This window comes from Embiotoca jacksoni, unplaced genomic scaffold, assembly GCF_022577435.1.
Source record: "Embiotoca jacksoni isolate LCO1_2020_lvr unplaced genomic scaffold, fEmbJac1.0.p SCAF_36, whole genome shotgun sequence".
Taxonomy (NCBI): Eukaryota; Metazoa; Chordata; class Actinopteri; family Embiotocidae; genus Embiotoca; species Embiotoca jacksoni.
Window position 1 is genome coordinate 3,141,507 of NW_027185388.1, and position 13,649 is coordinate 3,155,155.

General features: G+C 43.3%; 2 protein-coding genes across 3 annotated transcripts; both read left to right on the forward strand.

Annotated features, from left to right (window-relative positions):
• The first annotated feature begins 1,447 nt into the window (after positions 1-1,447).
• LOC138208244 (pannexin-1-like) lies at positions 1,448-6,700 on the forward strand. Its single transcript, XM_069166001.1, has 6 exons — positions 1,448-1,942; positions 2,967-3,088; positions 3,782-3,981; positions 4,701-5,202; positions 5,287-5,446; positions 5,544-6,700. Exons 1-5 carry the CDS (start codon positions 1,762-1,764, stop codon positions 5,434-5,436), a joined length of 1,155 nt encoding a protein of 384 aa, XP_069022102.1. The 5' UTR covers positions 1,448-1,761; the 3' UTR covers positions 5,437-5,446; positions 5,544-6,700.
• Positions 6,701-6,941: 241 nt separating this feature from the next.
• On the forward strand, positions 6,942-13,648 carry LOC138208247 (nuclear distribution protein nudE homolog 1-B-like). Of its 2 annotated transcripts, none has more exons than XM_069166006.1 (9): positions 6,942-7,096; positions 7,408-7,531; positions 7,623-7,776; positions 8,202-8,350; positions 8,491-8,627; positions 9,541-9,693; positions 9,795-9,880; positions 10,028-10,179; positions 11,083-13,648. In XM_069166006.1, the coding sequence occupies exons 2-9, from the start codon at positions 7,446-7,448 to the stop codon at positions 11,174-11,176; spliced, it is 1,011 nt and encodes a 336-aa protein (XP_069022107.1). In that variant the 5' UTR covers positions 6,942-7,096; positions 7,408-7,445; the 3' UTR covers positions 11,177-13,648. The 2 variants fall into 2 exon arrangements, with proteins under 2 accessions (XP_069022107.1, XP_069022106.1); XM_069166005.1 differs by having other exon boundaries at positions 7,441-7,531.
• Position 13,649: the final 1 nt, after the last annotated feature.

The window sequence follows — 13,649 nt, forward strand, 5'->3', positions numbered from 1 at the left end:
ACTTAACACATTAAAGTCCTTACAGCAAGACTTTATACAACATTATACAGAGAAACCAACAATTCAACAATTCCCACATAAGCTAGGAGGGAAAAAAACCTCCTCTTTAAGGGAGAAAAACCTCCAACAGAGGGAAGGAAAACTCCCTTTAACAGGAAGAAACCTCCGACAGAACCAGGATCAGAGGTGGGCGGCCATCTGCCTCGACTGGTTGGGGTGAGAGGAGAGCAGAGAGAGAAAAGGACAGCATAGAGATACAAGAGAAGAACTGTTGGTGGAGACGACAATCACAGAGCAGAGACATGCAGCTCCATGACGGGACATCTGGAAAAGAAAGAACAGAAACTACACGAGCGAAGGAACTGAATGGAGACAACAGATAATAAGAAGAAACTATGGGAGAGAAAAGGATGGTGAGGTATGAGTCAGTTAAAGAGTAGGAGGAAAGAAAAGAAGATCAGCATGTAACAAGGTCCTCCAGCAGCCTCGGCCTATAACAGCATAACTAAAGGTTGTTCAGGTCTACCTGAGCCAGCCCTAACTATAGGCTTCATCAAGAAGGAACGTTTTGAGTCTAATCTTAAAGCTAGAGAGGGTTTCTGCCCCTCCAACACAAACTGGGAGCTGGTTCCACAGGGGAGGAGCCTGAACACTGAAGCTCCGCCTCCCATTCTACTTCTGGAAACTCTAGGAACCACAAGTAGACCAGCGTACTGAGAGAGAAGTGTTCTGCTAGGATTACATGGTTCTATAAGATCTCTGAGATATGATGGAGCCTGGTCATGTAGAGCTTTGTAAGTCATCAAGAGAATTTAAACTATATTCTTGATTTAACAGGAAGCAGTGAAGAAAAGCTAAAACTGGAGAAATATGATCTCTCTTGTTAAATCCCGTCAGTACTCTTGCTGCAGCATTTTGGATCAGCTGCAGGTTTTTAATTAGTAATTTGGACGTCCTAACAGCAAGGAATTACAATAACCTAGTCTAGAAGTAACAAATGCATGAATGAGTTTTTCTGCGTCACGCTGAGGAAGGATTTTCCTGATTTTATTAATATTACGTAGATGAAAGAAGGCAGTTCTGGAGATTTGCTTTATATGGTGTCTAAAGGACAAATCCTCATCAAAGATGACTCCAAGGTTCCTCACAGTTTTGCTGGAGGCCAAGACAACGTCATCTAGAGTAACTAAGTGATTACAGAAATATATATGTATATATAACATATATTCATATAGATAAGTAGAGCAGATTATAGCCAATATAACACCAAATTCCAAAAGGCTTAAATTTCATTATATGTACAATTCATGTTTACAAAATAAGTCTGGATTTTGTTGTGTTGCAAATGAACGAAACGGGACAACAGCGCCCCCCAGCGGCTGACAGGTACCCCCCTCCCCCACACCCCACCCCACCCCACCCACCTCGTTGACGTCTGGGATACAGTAACGGGACAACAGCGCTCCCCAGCGGCTGACAGGTACCCCCCTCCCCCACACCCCACCCCACCCCACCCACCTCGTTGACGTCTGGGATACAGTAACGGGACAGCAGGTTCATCCGTCAGCCCTTGTTATTACTGGAGGAGGAAAACAATAGTTTGAACCCGTTTTATCCAGTGGTCCCATTTCTCCACCGCGGGAGGTCTCTTTAATCTCAACCTTAGACGCAGGTCGTTTTTAGTTAATTGAAAAAGACTCCTCCATTAATTAGAAAGCACCGGCTTTTTAAAAAAAATTTTTTTATTTATCTCTGCCTGTCATGGCGATAGCCCACGTAGCCACGGAGTATGTGTTCTCCGACTTTTTGCTGAAGGACCCCGTGGAGGCCAAGTACAAAGGCGTGCGTCTGGAGCTGGCGGCGGACCAGATAGTCACCATCCTGGCGGTGGGGCTGCCTTTGTTCCTCATCTCACTCGCGTTCGCTCAGGAGGTGTCAGTCGGTGAGTTGAATGTGAGAGCATCCATTCAGTTTCATCACGTGGAGGTCTGTGCGATCGGTCAGGGAGGTTTTATTTCTCCTTCAATTAAAAGCAAACATGCAGCGTTGGATGAAGCGGTGTGACATTATTGTGCAGAAAGAGAAGAGGTGTGAAAACAGGAGAAGGTGTGGTTTGGTTCTCCACCCTTCTGCCTCTCACGCGCACACTGTGAGGCAGCAGGCACGCGCTCTGCTGCTGAGGATGATGATGGAAACTTGACGCCTATAAGAGGATGGGAGGCTTCACATACTGCCACAATTTTACTGTAATCAAGCCCTTATAGATGGAGGACACTTAAAACAAGTCATGTTGGCTTGTAGCGTAAAGAGTGGGAGAATAAATCACACAAAATAAACGTTTCATCTTCCTTCTTTGAACAGGAAACACAGCTCTGTCATGATCTTAACAAATCCACATAATCCTTTGAAATCTGTTTGTATTGTTATCACGTCCAGAGCACAGTCCTGCTGGAGACCCCGGACACTCAGTCAGGATGCTTCCGTTTACTCTGCATGCCGTCACAGAACCACTCATGTGCTTTATTTTCCTTATTAAATACAGTGTAGCAGAATCATTTATATCATTTTGTGTTGCAAAACAAGAGGTTATTCCTCCATCTGATACTACAGTTCATATATCGGGTTGCTGGCGGACTGGATGTCATAAATAGAAAACACGGAAGATGCCATTTGTGTTTATCAGTTTATAATCTTACAACACTGCCAGAATAGGAACCGCTCCACCCGGCTGAATCTTCTCTAAGCTGCCGGAACCATCAACCGAGCGCCTGCACTGCCTAACGATCACCGTGTGGACTTTCTGAGTCATTTGTGACTTGTACGTGTCTGATTGAATTCCCATTGTACCCTCAACATAATGAGGGAGGGGTAATTATTGACACAAAGTATGCTGCAAGCAAAATAGGCCATGAGTGCAGAAGAGAGCTGACAATGAATTAAAAATGTTTTTTCTATTTGCTTAACAGGTACCCAGATCAGCTGCTTCGCCCCCACTAACTTTTCCTTTAAACAGGCCGCGTACGTGGAATCGTTTTGTTGGGCAGCAGTGCAGCAACAGGCTGAGAGCTCGCAGCTGTGGCTGCACAAGGTTCGAGTCTCATCTGTTTATGAATGAATAACTACTGAAAACACACCACAGGGCTGCAACGGCTCTGCAGACAATCATAAAGAATGTACATTTAAGGAAGATTGTAAGATACAGGAAATAAACAACAATCTTTTTTTTCATTATTGATTAACCCGCAGGTTATTTTCTTAATTTAGTGTCCAGTCTATAAAGTAGTGAAAAATCCACTGCCCAAAATAGCTGTTTTATTAGTTGTTACATTAAAAAAAACAAAAAAAAACATAAACACAAAACTATAATGCAATACTGATAAATGGTTTAAATCCTCACACTGGGGACACAACCATCAATTCTGATGCTTCAGAATTAACGCAGTTTGCTGCATCACTATACGACCTCACAAATATACATGACAATAATTCTAGGATTTTTTTTTTAGACTTTAGGCTTTTTCCCAGTTGTCAGCTACTTATGTATATTTACCTATTATATCATATCACAAGTTTAAAAACAGGCTAAAAACTATTAAAAAAAACAACAAACTGCTATGAATATCATATCAAACATCTTCCAGGACCTCTGAATAATTAGAAAGCCTTGAACGTGTCCAGATGTGATTATTATTATCTGAGGCCACAATAAAACAAATAATATCCACAAATAAAAGTGGAGTTTTTCTCTTCTCTTTGTTACCTCTTTCTCTGCCTCCGTCAGTTCTTTCCGTACATCCTGCTCTCGCTGGCCATCCTCTTGTACATCCCCGCCTTGTTCTGGCGTTTTTTGGCAGCGCCGCACCTCTCCTCCGACCTCAGCTTCATCATGGAGGAGTTCGACCGCTTCTACAACCGCGCCATCAGGCTGGCCAAGAATCTGGCGACTTTGGACAGCAAGGATGGAGCCGAGGACACTCAGAGGTAAAACGACCTCTTACACGTCGTCACCGGCACTCAATATTCATTTAAAGTCTTTTTAGGTGTCCTCACAATGTTGTTGCCATGTTTTTAAATTGGTCTTCTACCTCTCTTATCTTGCAACATGTGGCATAAAGTAGTAGTATGAGCCATCCTGACCTTTGACCTCTAACTGCTGAGAAAATGTGCCACTCATAAACTCCCACACAAAGACACATGAAGCAACCCGTTTCCATTTGCATTCATTTGGAGAATGTAAACTTTTTTGCACCATCTACTGGGAGAAATTTCTGCCTTGTTAGATTTCAATTACAAGGAAGCTGCTAACTGCGTCTCTCTGCTGTTTGCTGCTGGTTGGGTCGTGGGCAGCGGATTTTTAGGGCTTGTTAGCTCGTTAGCCTGCAGCTGAACATTTGCCGTGTCTGGTTCCCTCCAGTGGTTGTGTTAAAGAAGAAATAGTGGCAGGAAGCAATGCATGACGTTCCCCTGTCCTGCCAGGAATACTGAGATCAATGTGAAATGAAGCTTGATTATAATCATCATGTAGAAACAAAAAAGATATATTTTTTCTGATAATGAAAATTGGTATAGAATTTAACACGGGTAGTTTTATTCAAAGCTGTTCTTTTAATCAAACCACTGCCTGTTTCTAGATGTATTTAACATAATGATATCATTGCTTCATGTTTCTTATATGGTCCGTGTACCTTCTCCTGCTGCAGTGCTCTGGACCTGACTGAGGTCTGCTTCAAGTACCCTTTAGTGGAGCAGTACCTGAAGACCAAGCGCCTGTCTCACGGCCTGGTGGTGAAGTACCTAATGTGTCGGGTCGTGACCCTGCTCATCCTCCTGCTGGCGTGCCTCTACCTCAGCTACTACATCCTCCTGGCTTCTCTCACTGATGAGTTTCCGTGCGACCTGCGGACGGGAGTGCTGAAGAACGACAGCGCGGTGCCGTCTGCCGTCCAGTGTAAGCTGGTGGCGGTGGGCGTCTTCAGGCTGCTCAGCTACATCAACCTGGGAGTGTACACGCTGCTCATTCCGTTGGTGGTGTACGGTGCTCTCGGACCGGCGCGGCAGAGCTCCGACTTCCTCCGGCCTTACGAGATGCTGCCCGGGTTCGGTGCTCTGGGTGCGTTGACGCCCATCTACAACGACCTCAGCATCTACCTGCTGTTCCTGCAGGAGAACCTGAGCCAACTGAAGTCATATAAATGTCTGCAGGTGGGTCTCCACACAGCCACCGTAGGTCCAGTACGCTCACTTGGTTCTGCTCTGAAGAAATAAGACCTCACGTCTCATTAACAGGTGCTGGGGTTGTTGCAGGCGGCTGGCGAAGAAGGGTTCGACACCATTTGCCTACTGAGAACTCTGGGTCAGGTGAAGACTGATGTTTTAGACAGTAAGACGGGGTGCTCGCGCAGAAACCTTCAATGCGCGAACATAGCTGAGGATTAATAACGCTGAGGTAAGGAGGGAGATCAGTTCTTCTGATGGAGGCGGTGGAACTTCAGTGAAATTAATGGAGTGGATTTAATCTCTGACTTATTTTGTCTTTCTTCCAGATTTGACCGCCTTATTTCTGAGTGATTGACCTGATGAGGAGAAGACCTGCGATGATGGATGAGAGGAGCTGGGACCAAACCCTGTGTACTTGTTTTTATCCGTATCGCTGGTGTTGTATTGAACAACAACCGTGTAATCCACATGGAAAAAAGAGGGAGCCTAAATTCATTCACACAGTCTGTAGTCGGTTCACTTCTGAGATGTTTTGTATTTGATATATTTGAATACTCCAAGGACGAGTGCGTCAGGTCTACGACGACCTGTTGCTGAAGTCAGGCTTTGTATTTCTGTTTTTTACTGAAAGTGAATTCGTGTGATTTCATTTTTTTTCTACGGTTCACACTACTTTTCTCAGGATTCGTATTGCCTTCCAATTAAAGTAAGTCATGTTCTTTGGACTGAAAGCGGTCTATATGTCCGAGCCTTTATGATATAATTAGGGATGTTTATTAACACTTGGCTTATGTGTGTTTTCAGCTTAGGTAATAAGAAGATGTTAGAGCCCATCCATGGTCAAATGGACGTACATTGTTTGGTATTTTAAGAATCGGAGCAGCTTTGGTCTGCAGCATGTGCTGTTTGTGTATATATGTGTTGTTAACAGCGGCATACTGCATGTGGTGCACTGCTGTATGTGCAAACCTGAAATTGTCCAAACTAATGAGCTGATGAAAAGGTCTTATTTTACACAAAAAGATGAATTAATATTATTTGGGATAATAAAATCTCTGTATCATGATTGTCGGAGGGAAGAAGGCATTTACAGCTTTTTACAGGCCTTTATAGTGTTTGGTTCTCAGTTACATCATTATGGGGTTTTGCTTTTCACTAATAACCTTACTAACAGATATTAATAGGAAACGAATATGTGGAAAGTACCACTTAATGACGTTATTGAAGATGTTTTCTCCTCATAAACTGAATGGGAATGATTCAATGAAACTTTAAGAGCATGTAAAAAAAACAAAAAAAACATTTAGGAATGTTTAATCCATTTAGTCTACTAACAGTCACACATAAAAGGTGATTCGAGCCCATTTCCTTCTACTTGACAGACAAACTCTTTACACTACAGTAAAATCCGAAACTTTATCTTGTGCGCAAGGACTATTTTGTGTTGTTGTTTTCCATTATAAAGTGATTTCTCCAGTTATAAGTGACTATCTGTTTCGTAAATAAACTAAACTAAAAGTTAAACTGTCACTTTGAACCTCTAACCCTCCGGAGGGATGACGTCACATCATCACTGTGGTTGTTGCAGCGTGACGAAACAACAGGAGGAGACGCTGTTGCAGGCTCCGCCTACAGCGGCTACAGGTTCGCTTCAATGATACGATTGGATCATATTTTCCTGACGTCATCCGTTCTGTCCAATGGGCTCCCAGAACAGAGCCTCGGTTTGTATTTGATTGGCGTGTCGGGGCGCCGGGGCTAACGTAAGGACAGATTAGTTTGTGCAAGTCGTATATTGCACAACGCAAAAAAAATTTAATCCTATATCGACGTACGTCGCCTTTTCTACATCATGTTTTAATCGTCGCCGTATGTGCAGGTGAGTCGATTTCGGTTCTGGTTCGCAGATGTGGGTCCAAACATTCGGACTTAAGTCGCTCAGCTACATTAGCTTAAGTTAGCTCTTCTCCAACACCGTTATTAGCTTTGAAACAAAAAAAAAGTGGTGAATATCCCTCTTTATGTTTTATAAGTTGTTTTGAAGAAGAAAAAAAAAATCAGGTTTCTGTAGTTATTGTTGTCCTCGGCTTCAGTGTGCAGTGACCCAATGCACGGCGGTGGTTCCTTCCAGGAGCTAACCCAGTTAGCCTGTGCTAACGGTGTTGTTGATGTGCTCTGACATGAGGACAGAATTAAAAGCTCCCGTTTGATTGACGTCCCCAGAAGACATGGTGGAGCCGACAACGCGCAAGTTTGGATCCCTGGAAGAGGAGCTGGGCTTCTGGAAGGAGCAGGCAGAGAGACATCAGCAGAGGTAGGAAACACGTGCTTTTATATCCGACAGCTGGCACGACACCTGTGAGAGGATGTCGGTGGACTTCATCCGTGTTTTGTGTCGTCTTCAGGGCGGAGGAGGCGCAGGAGGAGCTGCAGGAGTTCCAGCAGATGAGTCGAGACTACGAGGCGGAGCTGGAAGCGGAGCTGAAGCAGTGTGAAGGCCGAAACAAAGACCTGCTGCTGGACAACAACCGGCTCCGCATGGAGCTGGAGAACATAAAGGTGAGAGCACCTGGACCTCAACTGGACTTACAGAGCTGGACCAGTACTTTGTGCTCCAGTTAGTGACATGAAGTGGATGGTACAGTCTCCACACACACACACACACACACACACACACAGATGGCTTTAAGCCAACCCAAGTTCTGCATATCAATACTGCTGCCAGCAGGAAAAGTTGCTGCCGATCTGTAAAGCAGCTGACTGCTATTTTTTGCTCAGTGGTCCACAGGGAATGAAACATTAATGGAGGAAGTGAATGTTGGATTGTGCTAAAAAAAACAAAACAAAACACCTAATTTCTCAAAGGTGTTTTGGCACAAAGACGGAAGAACTTTCAAAAGGATTCTTTGTCTCGGCTTCAGACTGATTATTATTGATTATGATTGTTGACGTTGTTTTTTCCGCGTCGATGTGCTGTTTTGCAGGAGAAATTTGAGGCTCGGCATTCAGACGCTTTGAGGCACATCTCGACTATGGAGGACGACCTGGCGCAGACCACAGCGGTCCGAGATCACCTGCAGAAGTACATCAGGGAGTTGGAGCAGTCCAACGACGACCTGGAGAGAACCAAAAGGTCAGCGTCCGATAGATCCCGTGTCCTTATTTGACTAATTTAACCTCGTGCGTGGACACGCTCGCGTAGAGACTTGTTGGTGTGCACGATGGATCCAGTACAGTTGACTGACTTGTTCTCTCGGCCCGGCCCGTCTCCAGGGCGACCATCATGTCTCTGGAGGACTTCGAGCAGCGGATGAACCACGTCATCGAGAGGAACGCCTTTCTGGAAAGTGAGCTGGACGAGAAGGAGAACCTGCTCGAGTCCGTTCAGAGGCTCAAGGACGAGGCTAGAGGTACACACACACACACACACACACACACACACACACACACACACACACACACACACACACACACACACACACACACACACACACACACACTGCGGCTTCTCAAGTTCTCAAGAACTGCTGATTTCTGACTTCTGACTCGGTGACATTCGATACGGGATTATTTCAGCAGAAATAATGTTCATTAATGTCCCGTCTGTTCTTCCTGTTCATCCGACATCTGATCGAATGCGTACTCGCTCATTGAGTGCTGATTAAATGTATTTAAATTTGTTCTAACAGCCACAGCGATGTGTATTATTGTGATTACGGTATGAAAATCCATTTACAGAAACTTGCTAAAGACTTTAATTAATCACAGTTAATAAGCGTGTTTTAATTCTTGTTGTTAGAGCTGCGACCCGCTGAGCCAACAGTTGTCTGAATTATCCATTTGACAGCTTTTACTTTAATGTTTTTTAAGATTTGAATTATTAATATTTAAGCTACTTATTTGTCATTTTTTTCTTTCATGCAAATGCAGCACATGAAAGCTGGACGCTGCCTTCGCTACCTGTTCTCCAGTCAGGTGTTTAAATGTTACAGGGTCCTTAAATCCCTGATCTGCAGGCATGAAGCTTTCAGTGCGGGTTGATTTTTTTAAATTGAGTTTTATTATCACCTCAAATTAGACACGACATCATTGTGATGTCAAGGCGGTTTTAAATCTCTCTGCAACTCCTTAACAGAATTTTATATATCAAATTTAAAGGACGACAGTGTTTTACACAGGTTTACCAATAAGAACCAAATATTCCAATACACTCTTTTTATCCACTAAGTTTTTATCGGTCTGTTAGTTTCAGGAAAAAAAGACCAACTTTCCAGTGTTTTTTGGGGAAGAAGTTGACCCACGGTCGTGTTTGTTTCCTGTCAGACCTTCGCCAGGAGCTGGCGGTACGACAGAAGGAGCGACGGCCGTCCAGCAGTTTGGGCAAAGATGGCGATCTGCTGGGAAACCCCTCCATCCCCCTCACACCCTCCAAACCCATCAGCTCGTTTGTCACGCCTGCTTCCAACATCCGGAGAGGTAATATATATGTATGTATAAATATATATAAACTTAGACTACATTAACAAGATACACCAACTTCATGTGCTTTCCTGCTCTTCTGTGGTTTCTGCTTTCAGGTGATGGTCTCACCGGGACGCCTCTCACTACGTCGGCCAGAATATCTGCACTCAACATCGTCGGAGAGCTGCTGAGGAAAGTTGGAGTAAGAGATTTTAATGATTATACTACAACTGCACCTGGTGAATACATGAAACACTGAACTACTGTCACTGCATAGAATCACTGCTCAGTTTGTTTGCCGTTTTTTACGTGAGCTGACTTTTTTTTTTTTTTTTTAAATCCTCGCCAGAATTTGGAGTCAAAGTTGGCATCCTGTCGAGACTTCGTGTACGACACATCTGTCAGCAGACCGGCGCTCCCGGCTGGTGCCAGTAGTCCTTCGGGTTTAGAAGCCGGCCCGGAGGTCCAAGCGACCAGCTTCAGTCCTCCTCAGTACGACAGGTGAGGAAAGGATCAGTAATCACATAGAAGTCCGTTTTAAAGTGATTTAAAGGAAAATCCAGATATTTTTCCACCTGCATCTGTTACAGCCAGCAGTGTGGTGGATGATGGTTCATTGACTGAGACACACAAGCTGTCTGTCTGTGTGTGTGTGTGTGTGTGTGTGTGTGTGTGTGTGTGACGTATTGATTTTCCTTGCAGGATGTGTATTAGCAGGTTAGAGCAGCTGCACCTGTCGCGCCTCACTGCTGGCGTCTATTTTTCATGTTTCCCAGCAAAACTAGACAAGAAAAAAAGATCTGTGATCACATGTTCATAACAGAAACCCAATGTACGGAATAATTCTACCGTGTCGGTGATATAAGTGTTTTTCCTTCTATCTCTCTGCTTCTGTGTGTTTCGCTCTTAACGACGGTGAATAAAAAAAATCCCATGACTGCTTTTTGGTTACAACTCTTCACTTGTCTAAACCTCAAATATCCAATTACTGATGGTTATAATCCTATAAAATAGAGATAAAGATCAGGGCTGGCGGTAGCAGCGCCGCAGCAGACACATGGACACGTGAGTGAGACGCAGCGAGGTGGCCGTCACTCATGAACTTTAAAATCTGAATATTAATGACAGAATATGACGCGAGTTACTAAACCTGAAGCAAAAAAAAAAAAAGCTGAAATCACCCTGTTCTGCTCAATCTTTGCTGCCATTGGATGCAAAACTATTATTTTGTTTACTGAGCTGAGTCATACTGCACGAGGTAACAAGAAGGTTTCAATCCTCGGCACCTATTAAATATAAAATCTGCTGCTCCTTCTTTCTCTGAGCTACAGAGAAGTTTGAACAATATGCATAACAAATGTTGGGAATATAAACGTGGAGGTTTTGCTCCCTCTTGTCTTTCAGCTTAGTGAAGCGGTTAGAGTTTGGACCGGCTCCTCCGAGAGGCGTCTCCCAGGGTTCCCAGTCTCCACAGGGAGGAGTCAAGATCCTGCTATGAGAGGAAGGAAAACGGCGAACACCCCCCCAAACCTCTCCTCCACCAAACATCTCCTCTCTCCTTCATAAACTACACCAGTGGGACTTTGAACTGCGCTGTCCTCCCTCGTCGCCACGTGACCTGCTGAACTGTTTGAACAGGAAAAAGCAGAAAGAGTCTCCGTCTGACTTGTTTGTATCATCACATCACATCACATCACATCACATTACATTACATCACAGGAAGCTGCAGTACAGCTGGTGTGAAATCTTAAGGAATGCAGAACCAACCAACCACACACACACCATATCTTCCACTGCACATCAATGACACTGTGGTGAGTTTCATCATAAAACGACCTCATGACGATGGATCCGCTGCGTCCTTCTGCTTTCTGTGATGGATCGAGCGCAGCAGAGCTTTTTGAGACGTTTCTGCTCCCACAGAAATAACTCGGTTTACTCGCTGAAAAAACACCCGTTGGTTAAGACCCACATAAGGGCCGGGTACATTCAGTACAGGCGCGGTAATAGGGACCAAAAAAACCTACGGAAAGGTTCAAACAAACAAAATAAATGTGTTCAAGTCCAAACCAAAGCTATGACAACATGCAAGATGGACGCAAAGCAAATGGGGAAAGTTTTCTTTCTTTGGTTTAAAAAAACCAAATAATGTTTCATATTTTGTACTCGTGCTTTGAAATTCGGGGAGATAGTGTTGTTGTTTTTTTTTCCTCAGATGAAGACTTGAGTGAAAGTAGTTGCTGCTGTGAGTTTGTGTTTCAGCCATCGCTGCCTTCATCGCTGTTCTTATCTCTTCAGTTCATCAGCCTTTGCTTTGATTCCATAACTGAACTAATACTTAGAAATCTCCTTACACTGTCTGGCATTTAAAAATGAGGGAATGCCGTTTGTTTTTTTTCTTCTTCTTCTTCTTCTTCAGGGTAGTTAAAGCGATCTCACGTAGCAGTTCATCTGACTTCATGTCGACCCGCGTCCTCCCCGTCGCCTCCCTCCTGCCATTGCACAGACTTGTTTTATCAGACCAATAATTTCCTGGTATTCAAGGCTTCTAAATGTGAAGAATAGGTTTTCCGCCTCAGAGATAAGATTTATGATCTAGTGTTTCCAAGAGCTTTTTTTTTTCTTTCTACTGATTTTAGTTGACTAGCGTTTAGATGGGCACATGTGCACTACTGAATGTACAGTAATAACTCGTACGGCTCTGGGATGTCCTTTCAAGGATTATATGGTTGAAGATACCAAGCAATAATAGATTTTAAAAGGTCAAAGATAAGCACAGTTCATAGTATAGTACGGTAGGTATATAGAGCCTATATTGAGTATTGAATTACTGTTTTTTTTCCTTCCTTTCCATGAAGAGAATTTGGGAAATGGAGCGATGGAACAGTTTTAATGTGCTTTTCCCTCGAGATGTTTCTGGCTCATCTGGTGTCGTCATTAATGCCATCCAGCTGCTCATCAAGCAAATATTAGTTACATATCTGAATGTCACCTTTTCTACAGTAATAATAATCACTGTGTAGCCGATGTGTAGGCGTCGACCCGGCGTTCCCGCTCGTCTTCGCTGTTTCTAACCTTCCTCGGACTAAGGTGATCTGGCTGTAATCCTCCACCACTGTGTTCTGGGTGTTTGACCCGCTTCTGTGCATTGACTTCAAACTGTACGTGCCTGAGGTTACTATATCCAACTTTTATCCTACTGGTTTGCAGTTGTTGTTTTTTTTTCTATCTGACTGAACTGAACTGATGAGCTTCATGTTTTGTTGTGATGATGCATCAGTTTTAAAGTTACTGACCAAGAAACATTAAAAGGAGAAAGTCAAGTTGTTCTTTTTTTTTTTTTTTAAAGGATCTTTATTTCTTGTGCAGGTGGTTCAACAAGTAATAGATACAAATGGTGTCATGTAAACAGTTGATTATGTAAAACATTAGCAAATGAGATTGAGTTGGTTTTTGCTGATTGTGGGGCTTTAAAAAAACAAAAACAAAACATGTACAGTAAACTTAGACAAAGGAAGGATGTTGAAGATACGTTAAGTGCCCACTACTGACATCTGGCTCACGAATCTATAGTTGATGTAACTAAACCTCGTCTGACCGCAAAACATTTGGTCATCACTGGACTAAAAGTTTTCTACCTGGACACAGGAAAGGTGCAAATAATGTAAAAAAAAAAAAGAAAAAAAAAAAGTGACTTTAGAAAAAGTTTGAGAGCTAAATATTTGTTGTTTTGGTGTATAAAACGGCAGCACCAATTGGAGGCAGACTGGGTGTAGAAATATCTGCCTACAGGTCCAATCTGAACCCACCTCAGTGCTGCTCTGGAACAGTAACAGCAGTCACAGGCAACAGGACGACGATGTCTCCGCTTTAAGTGGGTGGTAATTAGAGACACCTATTTTTTTTGTGTGTACAAAACATTGCATGAGAAAGAATAATAAAAAAAAAAAAAAAAAAAAAAAAAAAATCAT